At 43.3% G+C, this 18,122-nt stretch overlaps 1 protein-coding gene across 9 annotated transcripts in view; it reads right to left on the reverse strand.

The window, feature by feature from the left end:
- Positions 1–18,122, reverse strand: part of CDK15 (cyclin dependent kinase 15) — a 94,534-nt gene that overhangs the window by 21,447 nt on the left and 54,965 nt on the right. For 8 of the 9 annotated variants that reach the window (XR_012517653.1, XR_012517652.1, XR_012517654.1 and 5 more), the window contains exon 11: positions 7,366–7,414. Coding sequence is in view for 4 of the 9 variants with exons in the window: in XM_074399260.1 (XP_074255361.1) it covers positions 7,366–7,414 (49 nt within the window). In the remaining 5 variants the exon portion in view is untranslated. Of the gene's footprint in view, positions 1–3,052; positions 5,287–7,365; positions 7,415–18,122 lie in introns of those variants that run through there. The other variant, XM_074399261.1, reaches the window with a different exon arrangement.

Here is an 18,122-nt window from a genome sequence, read left to right on the forward strand (position 1 = left end):
AGGAACAGAAATATATAATCAAGGATTCCTTTTGGAGGAACACTGCAGCCCTAACCAAGCAGAAAGGCCTGATTCAAAATATGTTTGAAATCTGGGAGGCCAAGGCGGGCAGATCAGGCCAGGAGTTCAAGACCAGACCTGCCAACATGGTGAAACCCTATCTCTATAAAAACATAAAAATTAGCTGGGTGTGGTGGCATGCACCTGTAATCCCAGCTACTCAGGAGGCTGAGGCATGTGAATCTCTTGAGCCTGGGAGGCAGAGGCTGCAGTGAGCTAATATGGCACCACTGCATGCCAAACTGGGTGACAGAGTAAGACTCTGTCTCAAACAAACAAACAAAAAACAAAGTATGTTTGAGGCTCTGAACTCCAAGGGTGGCAAGCGCAGAATTCCAGAGGGGGAAAAACACAGAATTCTAAAGAGGTAATTCTGGAGGGTGAAGCTTGGGTAGAAAATACACTTGTTTGCAGCATTTCTGAAGCTCAGCCAGGCTTATTAGGAAGCTCTATTGGTTCCCCTGAGATGGAGCAGAGGAAGAGAGATAATTAAGTACCTAAATCACAATAAGGACAAATCCTCAAGTTGACCTTATGTTCAAATATATATCTGGAGATGAGCAAACCTGAGCAACTACTATGTGCTAGTAAGTAACTGGACTTGGGAGATACAGGACAAGACTTCTGGTAGCTTAGGTAGAGGAGTCAGCTGTTTATCAAAGAATCATACAGATATCTAAGTACAACTGTGAAGAAAAGAATCCTACTATGGTCTGACTATTTGTATGTCTCCAAAATTGAAATTTATGTTGAAGCCTAATCACCAAAGTGATAATATTAGAAAGTGGGATCTTTGGGAGGTAATTAAGTTGTAAAGGAGGCGTGAGAGAGCCCGTTTGCCCTTTCTGCCTTGTGAAGGCACAGTGAGAAGATGCCATCTGTGAAGCAGAGAGCCCTCACCCAACACCTAAGTTGCTGCCACCTTGATCTTGGTTTTCCCAGGCTCCATAGTTATGGGAATTACATTTCTATTGCTTGGCAATTACCCAAGCAATATTTTGTTATAGCAGTTAAGGTATTTTGTTATAGCAGCCCAGGTATAACATATCGGTTCCCCTGAGATGGAGCAGAGGCAGAGAGACAATTAAGTACCTAAATCACAGTAAGGACAAATCCTCAAGTTTACCTATGTTAAGGATTAAGGTAGCCTCAATACCTGACCTAGAATGGGAGGGGGTTGTCAGGAAAGGATTTCTTGAGGAAGTGGCATTTGAGCTGAGAGTTGAAGAATGGAGGCCAGGCAAGAGGCAGGCCTTGCTGACAGGGATCTGTGGTGCCCATACAGACCCTAGCGAGGGAGGGAGAAGCAGGAGTTTAAAGAAGGGAATTAAGTTCAGTTGGCTGGCTCAGGACAAAAATGGAGAGAGTGGCCCGATGTGAAGCTGGGGAGGGTGGCTTGTGGGGCTTCATGTTTCCTATTTACTTACAATGCTCAAAAGTCTTTGTTAATCTAATGCCAATCATTTACATACACCCAGCTCCACAACCCACACATAGATTTACATCTGGAAAGCCATAAGAGGGAAAACTGTGCATATCCCAGAGGGATGGATGCATCTGTCAGCTGATCATGAGACTGATGACTGACATTCAGAATTAAGTTGTATGGCCATGAAACACCACTGCAAATCCTCAATTAAGCAGACATAGATGGACTTACTTAATGTCAAATATACCTACCGACTTATAGCAAAGAAAATCAGATATTCTTTCCCTTCCAGGTGCCATGACACAGGGATGCTAGAGGTCCTGACCCAGAATTGTAATTTATCTAATTTTTGCATAAATTTGCATTAAAAAATTTGGAGCTATTTGATTCCCAAGACATGAAACTGTTTCTGCACACAGGTAACTATCTTCAAACTCAGGATTGCTTCATAGACAAGAAAAGAAGAAATTTGCAAATTTCCAAAATCCTTGCAAATTTCCAGGCTAGTTAGGAGAAAAAGGAATAGGGTAGAAGCCTACTCATTTGCTGTGGCCTGAAGAAGGACTGGTATATATAGATTCCTCATCCAGGGTATCCTGTCCAGGCAGAGGTTTTTAGGGCCTATGAAATGGAGGTTTGAAGAGGATGTTAGTACAAATCACTAGAGCCTAGGATCTGTCCGGAAGGAGACTTAGGGAAATCTCATGAACAAATTTTAGCTGGTCCACCCATACTATTGGGTGGTGAGGTGAAGCCTGTGACAAAATTGGGCCCTGAATCCACTTTCTGCAGCCTTCACACTTTCTGGTTAAATATGAATTTCTGGGCATGGGGAGAGCGGGTAGCTGGTGGGGAGCAATGCATCTATCAACTTCCACCTCCACAGTCCCACCCCAATCAGCGATTTGTTCTCTCTCATGCCCCCCCCACATTAACCCATAACAGGTGGCTCCTGAACTGCCCTGTAGTGGGGGCTGAGGGACTGCTATCTGATTGGACAGGGAAGGCTAGGAAACCTGTTTTAAACTTGTGTTAGCATGGCAGGCATATTGTTTTTACTTAGACTGTGTTTATATAGAGTGCCTGGGGAAGCCAAGAAAGGCTAATGGAGCTTCTAGGGTATTAAAGGCACCCCTTTTCTTATAAGAACAGGTTATTTGGCCAGGTGTCATGGCTCATGTCTATAATCCCAACACTTTGGGAGGCGCACATGGGAGGATTGCTTAAGCCCAGGAGTTTGAGACCAGCCTGGGCAACATGGTGAAAACCCATCTCTACCAAGAAATAAAAAAATTAGCTGGGTATGGTAGCATGCGCCTGTAGTCCCAGCTACTCAGGGGGCTGAGGTGGGAGAATCACCTAAGCCCAGGAGATCGAGGCTGCAGTGAGCCATGATCGTGCTACTGCACTCTAGCCTGGGTGACAGAGCCAGCTCCGGCCTCAAAAAAATAAAATAAGAACGTATTTTTTTAACCAGGTGAATGAGTAAAAGAAAAGTAGGTACTAATTAGTGATATAAGAACCTCTTTTTTAGGACTTTCTATCTTGACCAACAGAGCCTACCCTTATCCTTGCCATAGGGTTGTTTCAGGGCTTCTGGTAGTTTCCAGACTTGTTCCGTCTCACAGTCTCTGGACTATGACTGCTGCACATTGCTTGTCCTTTGCCGGCAGGGGTGGTAAACAGGGCAAAGTGGGTAGGCGAAGGCTCTTCCTCCCAGGAGCCAAGTGTATGTCGGTCTCCCCTGTACAAGCCAACTCCACCCCACACGAATGCAAGCCTTCGCTGGCAGCACTGGGAGCAGGACCATTAGGATCCGGGCCTTTGCCAAGCGCCCCGGTGACCACTACCTTGCTAGTGCACATTACGCTCTTTCTGCGGAGCTGAGAAAAAAAAGAGTCCTGGGTAAACAAATGTTGCTTTTTGGGCACAAATGTTGATTTGCTGACCTCTTCTGTCTTTGTATCGTTATGCTTTTTCCTATCATCTATGGCCCAACTGCCTTTACTGTCATAGTCCTGCACAGCGCCACCACCGCTAACTCCCACTGGAACAATTATCCACTGGTTACAACCCTGACTTTGAAAACAAACATTGGCATAAAAAATGAACATCACAAATGTTAATTTGCCTACCAGCACCTTTTCATGTAAGCTAGATGTAAATTCAAGCTGTTAGGTTTGTGACGTTAACTACTGAACATGCCAGGAGTATCTTGCAGAGGTACAAAAACCCACCCACCCAATTAATAAGAATCTGCTATTAAAGATAAAGAATCCTGTGATAAACCACTGCTTCTAGTAACATTTCAAGGGTGAGAAGTGTTCCAATGCCAAAATAATTGATAGTTATTGTAGAGCACTTAGAAAACGCAGAGAAGGAAAATTATGACTATCCCATCACTCTGAGAGAATACTCTTATACTCAAAGATAATCACCTCAATTGCTTGAGGTCTTTGTTTTCTTCAGTCCTTTATTTTTAGACAGTTATAGTTTTTGTTTTACAAAAAAAAAAAAAAAAAAGGGATCATACTATACATGCTCTTATAACCTACTGTTTCCATTTAACTCCCTTGATCATCTTCCCATAACTTTGAATCACTTTCTAGGACACAATTTTACTGGCTGTTAGCATTCCATTATGTAGGCATACCATAAATTTACATAGCTAGACACCTGTCTGAGTTTCTTTTACTGTTGGGATGGAGATAGTACTGTTAAAATCATGCTGTAACAAATACTCTCAAAGAGAAATCTGTGTGTGTTTGTGTAATATTTCCTTAGGACAAATTCTTAGAGTTGATATTCCTCAGTTGGAAGGATATATCCCACATGTTAAAGTATTTGATTCATACTATCCACTAGAAGAGCTGTAGATTCATACTATCAGCTAGAAGAGCTGCACCAATTCCCATTTCCACCAGTAGCATAGAAGAGTGCTCATCCCTGTGGGCAAGGACAATAAATTCATTCCAGCCCACCTGAATTCCCACGGGCCCCATTGCTCATAAAAGTCATAAAAAGAATTAAAATTTTATATTAATCCTAAAAGATGTGCTGGGGGCCAGGACAGCTACGTGTAAGTTTAAAAGTCCAGAAAAGAAACCCAAACAATAAGAAAAAAATGAAAATCAAGATTTGTGCCTGTGTAAATCACCATCTACTAACCTATCACTCCACACTTCTAAAATCTGGTTGTTCTCAGGGGTCTGGGACAGCAGTTTTGATTTCTTAGCACAGCCTGGCTCTGAATATGAAAGTCTCCCACTCACAGCACTGCCACTGACCTCCGAGGTGCAGGACAGGCTGGTCGCCATGAGCTCAACTGGGTTCTTTGTTTTCCCCCTAGACCTACAGGAAGAGGAACAGGGCAGGGATAGAGTTGGTACTTTTTCAATGTTCTCAGTTTGGGATGTAGTAGATGCCCACAGTAAGAAATACATCCAATACTAGGAAGACACATTGGAGAAGCTGTCCTACTATTTGCCAATCAATCTAAAAAGTGAGTGTCTACCTACTAGGCCCATACTAATGAGATCACCATCAAACCTCAAGCTGGTCCCTGGGATTCGTCTGCAGGCCTGTGCATGCTTCCACCGCACCTCTGAAGGGATCGTGTAGAAAAGCCAGTGACACTTCGGCCACTCGTTACTCACCACAGCTGCAACCTGATTCAACAGACAAAACATCCATAGGGACCTGGGTAACAGATGAATCCTGGCTCTAACACTTAGTTAGCTGGACTAATTTGGCCAAGTTACTTAACTTCTCTCAGCCTCAGTCTCCTCCTCTTTGACCTGGGAATGATATTTGTAAGGATTAGATGTAATAATATATGTAGCACCCTGCTAGGTACATGGTATGTATTGCATCTAATGTTAACCCTTTCACAGACCCCTTCCCAGAGCCAAGAATTTTCCCACGTGATAATCTAGGCTAACACTGGCTAATGGAATTTTCCATGATGATGGAGATATTCTATTTTTGCTCTGTCCAATATCATAGTCACTACTTGAATGTGGCTACTGAGTCCTTGGAATGCAGCTAGTACAGTAAAACTAAATTTTAAATGTAATTTAAGTAAATAAAAGTTAAATAGCCACATGTGGCTAGTGGCTACTGTTTTAGACAACATACCTCTAGACGTTACTTCCTTTTTTTTTTTTTTTTTGAGACAGAGGAGTCTCACTCTGTCTCCCAGGCTAGAGTGTAGTGGCCTGATCTTGGCTCACTGCAACCTCTGCCTCCTGGGTTCAAAAGATTCTCCTGCCTCAGCCTCCCAAGTAGCTGGGACCGCAAGCATGTGCCACCACCCTGGCTAACTTTAGTATTTTTAGTAGCAACAGGGTTTCACCATGTTGGCCAATCTGGTCTTGAACTGCTGACCTCAGGTGATCTGCCAGCCTCATCCTCCTAAAGTACTGGGATTACCGGCGTGAGCCACCAGGCCTGGCCTAGATATTACTTCCTGTGTTAAGGATCTGAGCAGAGAAGCCAGAAGTCTGTGCAAAAGTGAATACATGTTGCTGGGGGACAAAGGAAAGGGCAGAGGCCATGGGTGCTGGATGGTCGGAAAAGCCAGAGACGTTCAGAGAATTCAAGCCTTGCTCAGCCCTAGAAAGAAAGGCTGGTGGGGTGATAGCAGGAGGCTCGTGGCACTATCTTCTGCCATGGGACAGTGGCAGCTGCAGGAGCAGCATGGAGTATTAAGGTGGTTCTCAGGTTGGGAGTTGCCATTTACTTTGGGAGCAGATAGTGACATCAGATAAAGCCACAGGGCAGTGCTAAAATCCACAGATCTCTAGGTAGAAGGGAGGGAACCTGACTATACTGACAAAAGAACATTTGCACATCTTGAATGAAGTGATAAGCAGCAGTTCCCTAGAACCTGTCTCCAAAATAAGGGGGAGTTTCAGAGTCCCTTATTTTCAAAAACCTGTCCCTCCCAATGAAAGATCCTCTGGTGGTCCATAGTTCTATGTTCCCAACCTATTTTACTCTTTGTGCCCTGATATTTACTCCATGTGGAGGCATTTTAAGGGATATGAACAGTAAGAATGAAGAATTCAAACAACTTTTGGTGAAGTTAAATTCGATCACATTTTCAGGGAAAAACAATGTTCAAATGTTCGGTCAGGATCTTGGCCGGTGAAACTCTTCCACTTCTCCCCACCTGCAAGAGTGTGTTTTTCTTTGACATTTGAGCTCGTTTCCCCTGTCTCTGATGTTTTCCTCACTGCCCTTTTTGCCTCCTCACTGAAGCAAAAAGAACAGAGCCTCGGCTAATTACTCTCAGATCAAATAATACTGGTTATTGTAATTGGTCATTGTCCGAAAACACTGAGTTCTTCTTAGCCCGGAGGTTGCCTGGCATAGCTTAGTTAGCTAACTATTCCCGGAATGTCTCTATTATCTGTTTTACTTTGCAAAAGAAACTAGGGATTTGTTGAAAGCTGGTAATAAAAGTCTGCCCTGGTCTGAGCCGAGACTGCGTAGAGAGGGCCTGGGAAAGGATGACCCCCATGAATCAAGTTGCCCCCCCCTCCAATAGCCACTCAATGATGTTATTTGGTTTCTCTGTGTCAGAGAATAATAAACCCACTAGGTTTTCTTGCAGGCCAACACTCCCTCGTTCTCAGGGCCTGGGGCATGGCTGAGGGACACAAAACAATTTTAATGACCAGACTCACTGAAAGTAAAATGGTTCATAGAGAAAAACTAACAGACAGGCAGGGGTCTGACTCTCCTAGAGGCATCTTCCTACAGCTTAGAGCCCCCGCACATGGAAGTGCCTGGGGGCTGCCATTCAGTGGACTGAGATCCAGGAAACATCTCCCCAGTCCTGCTTAAAGATGCCTTCCCGAGGTAGTACTCACCTGTTCCAGACAACGTGAAGGCTTGGAGGCTTAGGCAGCGGGAACCATTCTGGAAAGCATACAGAGGGCATTAAAAAATAAAATCAACCCGAAAACCCTGTCGCCAAATATATTGTTAAAATTCTAAATGCTCTTCTTGGCTTGGTGTAAAAAAAGGATTCAGGTTTCAGGTAGGCTACCACGATTTTTAAAGCCTCATCTCCTGCTGAATTTTTATGATTTGATGAAAGGTCACTATTATGGGTTGAATGATGTGCTCCCAAAATTGACGGGTTGAAGTCCTAACCCCAACTACCCTAGAATATGAGCTTATATGGAAATAGGGTCATTGCAGATATACTTAGTTAAGATGAAATCATTAGGGTGGGCTCTAATACAATTTGACTCACGTCCTCCTAAAAAGGCAAAACGTGGGCCCAGAAATAGACATACGCCAGAGAAGGTGAGGTGAGGAGATGCAAGAAGATGCCCATCAACAAGCTGAGGAGAGGGACCTGGAACAGATTCTTCCTCACACCCCTCCCAAGGAAGCAACCCTGCCCACACCTCAGTTTCAGACTTCCCCGTCTCCAGAACTGTAAGAGAATACATTTCTGTTGCTTAAGCCCCCCAGTTGGTGACTTTGTTATAGCAACTCTAGCAAACTCATACAGTCAACATATGTGGTAAAGTCAACAAACATTTGTTTAAAATATACTGTGTGCAGAGCATGACCAAGTGCTGGGAAGAATACAAAATAGATCAAAAGAAACCCCAGTGCTTCTGCAGAGGTTACAATTCATCTGGGAGAGCAAGAATATGCACATGAAATGTGATGAATAATGAGGCAGTCTTAAAGGCTCACAAGTGGTTAAAAAAAAGTCGGGGGAGCCTGGTGCGGTGGCTCATTCCTGTAATTCCAGTACTTTGGGAGGCCCAGGCTGGAGAATCCGTTGAGACCAGGAGTTTGAGACCAACCTGGACAACACAGTGAGACCCTGTCTCTACAACAGCTACCGAGCCTGGTGGCACATGCTCATAGTCGCAGCTACTTGAGAGGGTGAGGTGGGAGGATCACCTGAGCCTGGGAGGGTGAGGCTGCAGTGAGCTGTTATTGTGCTATTGCGCAATCTGGGAGACAGAGTAAGACCCTGCCTCAAATAAATAAATAAAGCAAGCTAATTTTATATGTCACTTGTGGTAAAAATGAAAGTGAATCCTAGCTTGAATATTCCAAAATAGGTGATGATAAAAATTGAAGCACTCTATAACATTTATATTTGGGCATATGTGTTCCTATAATTCTTAGTATTGACACTATTTAACCCAAATCAAAACCATCCTAAAAGGGAATAATTTCTCATTCGCCCACAAAATGCTAATTGAATGCTGCTTCTACATAAGGGCTGTCAGAGGAGCTGCGGGGGAGACAAGCTGATGGATGCTCTTTATCAAATTTCCTCTATTGTCCACTCCAAATTGAGAAAAGGATATTTCAACTCTCATTCAAAATGATATTTCTGCCTTATATTTTTCTTAGGCCCGAAATGTAATTATTTTGTTTGCTACTTTGTTTAGAGACAGGATCTCACCCAGGCTGCTGAATGCACTGGCATGATTGTAGCCTAGAACTCCTGGCCTAAAGTGATCCTTCCACCTCAGCCTCCACAGTAGCTGGGATTACAGGCATGCACCACCACATCTGGCTTTTTTTTTTTTTTTTTCAATTTATTCAGAGATGGGAGTCTCACTTTTTTTGTCCAGGCTGGTCTCGAACTCCTGGCCTCAAGTGATCCTCCCACCTCAGCCTCCCAAAGTGCTTGGATTATAGGCATGGCCCAATATTCCCAGCTGTTATTTTGGTTTTAAAAATCTCTTCCTCCAGTTTCTATATAAATGGAATAAACCAAGTCTGTTCATCACAACGAAGAATTTAATCATGGTTGGGCCAAAATGAATTTGATAATACTCATGTGTTCATGTTGGTATGCACATAGAAAGACCTGGAAGACTACCCACTAGATAGTGGTGGTGGTTACCGGGGCTTATCCTTTTTCCTCCTTTGCCCATTTTCTCAAACATTTTTGAAATAAAGCATATACAGTATTATTTTGTAATTTCAAAAGGAAATTCACTGAAAAATGAAATTGATCGTGCTGAGAGTTGTAGAGTGAAAGAAGTGATCAAAGAAAGTGACTTCAGGTGAGTTTTCAAGGTCAGGTGCAATCAAATGTGAACCTCTCTGCTGGCATTTTATAGTCCCAGGTGGGCACTAAGGGAAACACTTTATACAAGTTATTTCCTCTCTGTTCAGTATGATTTTGCCTAAGTTCAAAATAACCAGTCAAGATAAGAATATCTGGCATTTATTTAGTATGTTTCTCTTCAAACCACTTTCTGCTGCCTATTTACAGCTCTTCCCTGGCCAAACAAAATCAAAATATTTCCTCATTCGGTCATCTCCCAATTTCAGTCAACATAATGAAATCCATTTCAATCCTTTCCCATTTTCTATTTTTCCCTTCTGAGAGGTCTATCTGCTGTGTTTTTGGCCTTCAGTATATTAATACTTTAGTGGTGTTCTTGTGGCACGTGGGTTGCTGACTTAGGGTTTGAACACCGACTCTGCTGCTTCAGTTTTCCTGAGACCTACGTAAGATAGTTGCATGGCAATCCTCAGTTTTCTTAATGAAAATTGAAGGTGGTATTTACCTCACAAGGATCCTGAAGCAAATCAATGCAATAATAACTCCAAAAATACCTGCTCTGGATCATTAAACGAAATAAATCCTATCTGCTTTTCCTTCCTCTTTCCCTTCCTTTGAAAAGTGACGGGCAGTATAAACCATGCGTGGCCAGGCACTTGGACCCAGGACCTGAGTAAACCCACGCTATGCCTCTTGCCGGCTGTGTGATCTGAGATATTGCTTAACCTCATTGGGCTTCCGTTTTCCTACCTGCAGAAGGGGGATACTAACAGTTCCTACTGCCTAGGGTTATGAAACGAGAACGGTAAATATAATACAAATATTTCTTCACTCTTTTTCTCTTTCTTTCCTGCTTCCCTCCCTTTCTGATGTAGCTTCCCTCTCTCTCCCCCTCAGGTATTTCTGCCTTCTTGTTAGTGCTCCTTGGAACCTTCTCCAAATGGCTTCCTCTACTGAAATTCTAACCTGCTGCGAGCCCCAGTTCTTCTAAGTCTGACTTGACTTCTTTTGAGTCCTCAGTGTGGGTGAGTGGTGTGTTTCTTAGCTTGGTAGTATGGTAACATGAACACAAGCCCAAGCTCAAATCTCCTTTTCATCATTTAGGAGCTTTGAGACTTTAGGAAAATTGCTTAGCCTCTCCGGTTAAATAATTGAGAAGTTTCTGAATCTGTAAAACAGGAATCATTTTCCAATTGCTGGGGGAATTACATAAGATGAAGCATATGGTCTGTAGCAGGGGCTCAGTAAGTGCTCATTTCATTCCTTTTCTTCTTTTGGTTTGGCTCTTTCATTTTGGAGAGGTAAGATGATGGTTCTCATAGGGAGCTGCATACTGGCATTGCCTGGAAGCCTTTACAGGAAAGAAAGCCCTGAGGTTTGATTCAGCTAGTCTGGGAAGGGTCCAGACATTGGTTACTTCTTGTACTGTTATCACAGTTTTGTTTTTTTTTTTTTCCTGTTGTTTGAAAGAGGCTCTCATTCTGTTGCCCAAGCTGGAGTGCAATGGCATGAGCAGGATTATGGCTCCCTGCATCCTTGACCTCCCTGCCTCAAGCCATTCTCCTGCCTCGGCCTCCTGAGTACCCAGGATCATAGGTGCACACCATCATTTCTGGCTAATTTTTAAATTTTTATGTAGAGACAGGGTCTCTCTATGTTGCCCAGGATGGTCTCAAACTCTGGTATCCAGCAATCCTCCAGCCCCAGCCTCACAAAGTGTTATGATTACAGGCATGAGCCACCACGCCTGGCCTGTTATTGTCTTCAATGGTCTCCAGAATTTTCCAGTGAGGAACTAAGACAGAGAACCTCTAGTCTAGCAAAGAGAGCAGGGTCTATCACTCACCAGTAACTCAACACACACTTCTCTGAGGCTCATTTCCTCACCTGTAACAACTCAAATGAGGTTGTTGTAAGAATTTAATTAATCAATGTATATAAATGTTGCAAAACATAGTGTCTGACACATACTTAATATATTTGTTCAGGGACGTGAGAGAGGAACCATGACAAGGGAAAATTCAGCTCTCATAAATTCTGCCAGCAAAGGATGACCTGTAATAGTGTCCCCAGGACTCCAGGAGAAACAGCATTTTGTACCTGAGTCCATGTTCGGAGCAGACGGATTGTGCTGACTCCCTCCCACCTCTATTGTGTAGCTACATTAGCTGAGACAGGAATGGACGTGTCCAGGGTCAGTCAGGGAGCTGCTATGAAGCAGAAGCAAAGCCCCGTGCCTATTTGTGGCCTGCCCTCCCGCTCAGGCAGATAACCTGAGGCTGAATGACCCTGCCTCTCTCCCACTGATTTTTCCCGGTAGGTAAGCTGCAAGCGACCCGTGAGAGAACCATACACAGATAGGCATTTCACACAGCACCATTTCAAGAGGAGTCTGGTTTCTCTGGCGTTAGTCGCCTCTAAAAATAATAGGTCTGGAGGTAGCTTGTTTCGCTTCTCCTTCCAAAGACGAGAGTAAATCATTAGACCCGATTTTTCTCCTTCTCGTCCCTCTGCAGTTCTCTCTAAAAAGAGTTCTCATTTGAGTTTAATTGGAATTCCGAGGCAGGAAAAGCAAAGGAAGTTGTAAAAGGAGAATAAAAAAGCAGAGCATTTAAATTTCCAAACTAAGTGGAGTGAAATTAAAATGAGGGCAGAACTGTTGCTACCATAGTAAAAATAGTCAATTTTTCATAAATATTTCATAAAGCCCATTTCACAACGGAATTCAAGTCTGGCAACCTTAGTCAACAGAGATTTGTTGATTGATTGGTAAAATATCTCTTCGCCATTTTGAGTCTCAGCTCAAGGTAAAACATTTTCTAGTTACTATAGTCTTGCCACAATCACCCTAAGGTTATCTTATAGTGCTGTCTGCTGAACTACACCTCTGGAATTTCCTGAATACAATGCATTCTTGAGATACCGTATATTTAAATAGTTGATAATGTTGTTGGCCTTATTTCACTATCTTAAGCAGTAACTTGAAGACTGCACTGCCAAAATCTGTAACTCTTTTTCTCCTACCTGCCCTTCACCTTCACCCCAAACACATATGCACGTGCACGCGCGCACACACACACACACACACACGCCCCCCCCTCACAACTGTTCGATTCACTCAGGTAGCTGGCTTGGAAGCTTCCCAGGTCTTCGGCTCAAGGCTTCCCAAGTTCTAATTTTTTTTTTTTTTTTTTTTTTTTTTTTGAGATAGAGTCTTGCTCTGTCACCCAGGCTGCAGTCCAGTGGCACGACCTCGACTCACTGCAACCTCTGCCTCCCAGGTTCAAGCAATTCTCCTGCCTCAGTCTCCTGAGTAGCTGGGACAATAGGTGTGCACCACCACGCCTGGCTAATTTTTGGATTTTTAGTAGAGATGGGGTTTTGCCATGTTGGCCAGGCTTGTCTTGAACTCCTGATCTCAGGTGATCCACCAGCCTTGGCCTCCCAAAGTGCTGGGATTACAGGCATGAGCCACTGCGCCCGGCCCCTGCCGAGTTTTAGAGTCGCCTTTGAGCATCATCAGGACTCTCTAAACATCAGTGTCCTCACCAAGGGTGCTCCTTGGCATCGTTCAAATTTTGCCCTCCAACTCATATAAGTAGCGTGTTACTTTTCTAACCCTGAATCAAAACTTCCTGTGGATTTTGAGAAAATATCCCATCCTCGGAAGCCTGTTCCCGAGGTCTCTGTAGAGGAAGGAGAGGCCAGGCCTTGCCCCTGGTGGATGGAGAAGGTGGAGGCAATGGGTATAGTCAGGACCCTCCCCTCTCCCAGAGGCAGGGTCGTGCTTGAACTCTGTTTACCCCAACAAATGATTTTTGACCTATGGCTTGATCATGCATTTTTGTGAGTGTTGTATTTAATGATGCATTATTTGACATTTACCACTCCCTGTGTGAGTCTCTACAAATATTGAAGGGCCATCACATGCAGCCATTGTGCTCAGCATTGAGAATACACAGGCATGGAATCCAGCCTTCCCCCAGTAAGCACTGGTCATATGATTTCCATGGTCTTGCTAGTATTACTTACTGGTCTCCTTCAGCTCCTCTGGCTGTTCCTTCTCAGCTTCTAGACTGCCTTCCCTCTGTTTAGTCCTATAGTACTGGCCCCACAGGGTTCCCTCATTGTCTTTTTTTCTTTCTCTACACACTCTTCTTTGGGCAACTGAATTCACACCTGGGGCTTTAAATACCGATTTAGGCAGGTGACTTCTGTATTTCTAGACTGGACTTTTGTATTCCCAGTCTGTATGTCTATTTGCTTTTTAGATATCTCCATTTTGGGGTTCCACAGATATCTTAATCTCAAAATATTAAAACCTTATACTCATTAACTTCTCTATAAATCTGTTCCTTTTCCCTTGTTTCCTTTGAATAAAATAGCAGGAGAATCACTGTGACAGCTGTGAATGATGCTACCATTCTCTCACCCATTAGAGGTAGGTTTCTCCTTCACATCTCAGATCAATATAACCTCCCATTTTCTCTACCTCCTAGATGCTTTTTACATCTGTCTCCTCTCCTTGTCTCTTGCCACTGCTCCAGTGGAGACTTCCTGTGTGTCTTCCAGGATCCAGAGCATTGCTGTATTGCTTCTAGTCTGGCCTGCCACCAATTCAATTCTACATACAGTCTTCCCAGCAGTTTTTCTAAAAGTTAAATCCTGCCATATCACTTCCCTGCTTAAAAAAAAAAAAAAAAAAAATCCAATGTCTTCTCTTCACTCATAGGCCAAAGTCCAAATTCTTAGAATGATTACCAGGTACTTTCTAATATTGTCCCTCTCTACCTTTCCAGGTTAGTCTCCAGCGATGGCCCACCTCAAAGCCAACATTCTAGCTGCCCTGAGCAATTTACTTGCTTGGTATATTACCAAACATAGCAGCTTTCATATTCTTCTGTGTCTGTTTCCTCTGTCTAGAACGTCTTTCCCCTTGTGCTCACCTGGAGAAAGTCATCTTCCTCCAGTCATCTTTCTCTAGTCGTCTTGGTGACCCAGCCCACATCTCTTTCTTTTAAAAACATCCCTAGACCAGGCAGGGTGGCTCACGCCTATAATCCCAGCACTTTGAAGGGCCGGCCGAAGTGGGTGGATCACTTGAGGTCAGGAGTTTGAGACCAGCCTGACCAACATGGGGATCTCTGTCTCTACTAAAAATACAAAAAACAGCTGGGCATGGGGGGCATGCCTATAATCCCAGCGACTTGCGGGGCTGAGGCATGAGAATTGCTTGAATCCTGGAGGTGGGGGTTGCAGTGAGCTGAGATTGCCCCACTACACTCCAGCTTGGGTGACAGAGAGAGACTTCATCTCAAAAAACAAATAAATAAAACCATCTCTAAATTCCCCAGATTAAGAGAGCCATTTCCCTAGTTTCTTCTTCGCTTTATTTTCCTATTCTTTCAAGTCCAAGACTTCCCTAGTTTCTTAAAGATCCCCAGGCAATGCTGCTGTAGCATACTTTCCACTTCTCACATTGTATTATTTATTTATTTCCCCCTCTAGACTATATTCCCTGAAGGCAGGTACCAGTATCATATTTATTTTTCACTCTCTCAGTTCCTAGTACCTAGCATTCAATATATAGTTGCTGAATAAATAAGAAGTAGATGCTTGGATGAAGAATAAAAACGAAATAAATATATGAAGCCTTATTTTTAAAATGTTAAAGTAACTCAAGTGAGCCCGTTTGTGTACCCAGCTCTGTTTTTGTTTTTGTTTTCCTGAGGCGGAGTCTCACTCTATCACCCCGTCTGGAGTGTAGTGGTGTGATCTTGGCTGACTGCAGCCTTTACCTCCAGGGTTTAAGTGATTCTCCTGCCTCAGCCTCCTGAGTAGCTGGGATTATAGGCACTCACCACCACACCTGGCTAATTTTTGTATTTTTAGTAGAGATGGGGTTTCACCATGTTGACCAGGCTGATCTCGAACTCCTGACCTCAGATGATCCACCTGCCTGGGCCTCCCAAAGTGCTGGGATTACAGGTGTGAGACACCACACCTGACCCTGGCTCTGTGTTTTACAGAGCTTGATGGTGTAAGGCACTGGTCATGAACACGAAGGAGGCGGCTCTGGTTTGAGCCATTTACATGGTATTGGCATCATGAGACCTCTTTTCTTCTTCATCTTGGAAGGAATATGGCAGGGTTTTACTTTACTTTTATTTCTTTTTAACATTAAGAAAATTTATTTATCATTTTTTAATTGATAAATTAAAATTGTATATGTTCTTGGGGTTTTACTTTAGAAAAATTACTTTTTACCTGCTTTCACTTTTTTGCAATTTTTCCTAATCTTAATTACTTTAAGATCATCTACTCCCCGCTCAATAAAAACTAATAATTGATACCAAATAAATTAAAGATGAGAAAACTAAAAATAAATGTAGAAACTAGAAGCAACCATTAATGAAGATCAAAGTGTCTGTGTATCTAAATTAATTTCACTGACTGATTTGGGGGACGGGTTAATAAAGATGTTAATAGTAACTCCCCAGGAGCTTTCGGCAGCGCTCCAGAAGCGAGACAGTAATGAGCCCAATCGAGGTTCATAGATTCAGTGAACGCCAGTGGCTTCATTAGCTGTAGCGAGGGAGGCTGCTGGAGTCCCAGGGTAGGAACTCCACTCAGATTACGTTCCTGAAATATGTCACCAGGCTCACAGATTCTTAAGTCAAGTCTAGGGGGAAAGACATAATCATTTGGAAATGAACCTGGAAAAGAGTTATGGCTGGTCCCCAGTCAACGGCATTGTTTTAATTACCAAATCATCACATCTGCCCTTTGACAGTTACGGTAAAGTAGCATACTACTATGAGCACCCCCTTGGAGTCTAACAGGTGTGGATGTCTGGGTCACCCCCTTCCTGGCTAGGTGACCCTAGGCAAGTTACCTCTCTCAAACCCTTAGCTCTCTCATAAATAAAATAGGGATTACAACATTGTCTCTATCTAATAGGGCTATTGTGAATCAAAGTAAAATAAAATATGTAAAGTGTCTAGCTCATATAGTTAGTACTCAATAAATCATAACTATTATTACCGTTAATAAGGTGAATAATGAGTTACATCTTCTTCTATGAAAAGCAGACAATAAGGGTTATTTGGAGCCCAAGAGGGTGCAATTGGAACTAGAACTAAGGTTTTCTAACTCTTAGTCATTGATTTTATTTGCAAATATCTACTGCCTACCCATTATGTGCCAGTTAGGGGGCGTGTGTAAAATATTAGAAGCACTAGAAGTGGTCAGGTGTGTTCTATAGAAAATTCAGCACTCTTTTCACTATCCCATGTTTGGGTGAAATTAATAACCGTAACACTGATATTGGCTGTGATTTAGTAGCCCCTACTGGATACCCATTATGTGGTGTGAAGATGATAAGGATTCTCCCAGGGAAGGGCCCTGTGGGCATAGAGGGGGCAGACATATCACTGTGGTCCAGGTGCAGGGAGCAGAATGGACCCATCACCAAATAAGAACAGCCTTAATGGGTGCACAACTGACTTTGGTAGGCATTTGCAAACTGAGAGTCAGCTCTTAGGCTATGCGGATTCAGGCAAGGTTTAGGCCAAGCTAGTAAAAACAAAAGTCAGTTCTGGTGCCTGGAGGTATGTCTGACCTCTAGAAGGAGGCCAAGATTTCTAAGGGGGCTAACCATAAAGAAGCAGGGATAGCATCATTTCTCACACCTGTCGCTGGGTCTGAACCATGGCAAGTCACTGAGCAGCTGAACTTCCACACTGTGTAAAAAACTGAATAGGAACTTTTCTTGAGCACCTACTAACAGGCACTATAGCAGATGCAATTCAGTAACATCATTTATGTCTCAGTCTCATCCTGCAAAATGAGAGACAGAGGGATACGACATGATTAATGAAAGGAGAACAAGGTTTGGATGCAGATTTCACCCATTTCCAATAAGTAAATATGCCTCTGTGTGAGCCTAGGAGAAAGCCTCTATTTCCTCATCTGTAGAATGGGGCTACTCCATTCAGCATCCATCTTGGCAGGCAGTAACAGGATCAGCAATTGTGTATGTTCGGTGTCTGGCACACAGAAAACGCTTTTAAAATGATAGGATTTCTCCCATTTTGCAGATTAGGGAATGAGGAAATAAACAAATTCCTCAAGTTACCCCAGATAGTAAAAGGGGGAGCTTGGACTTAGAGTTCCATATGAGTTGATGGCCATAGTTCAAGCCTTTCCTATCAGTATCTTTCCCCTTAGTTCAGCCCACTGAAGAGCCCGTTTGGCTAAATAGCTCATGCAACCAAGCTGATGCCCACCCAAATACAGACCTTAGCTTATGTTCACAGCTAAGGAGACTTGCTCAGAACCCAGTGAACCCAAAGCAGCATAGCTCTTTATCATCCCAGTGGGGACACGGATCATTTTAATCATCATCTGTCCCGTCGTGGTGTCAGATGCAGTGAAGCTCTCACACTGGATTTAAGGTCAAAATAAGCCATTCCAAGAACAAGGCTGCCTTGCTGCAGTACAATGCTGTCTGATACCGGTGTGCCATCCATGCTGTTTCTTGCTTCCACCTGGTGGTCAGAAGTTGATAAA

The sequence above is a fragment of the Saimiri boliviensis genome, chromosome 5, assembly GCF_048565385.1.
Source record: "Saimiri boliviensis isolate mSaiBol1 chromosome 5, mSaiBol1.pri, whole genome shotgun sequence".
NCBI lineage: Eukaryota > Metazoa > Chordata > Mammalia > Primates > Cebidae > Saimiri > Saimiri boliviensis.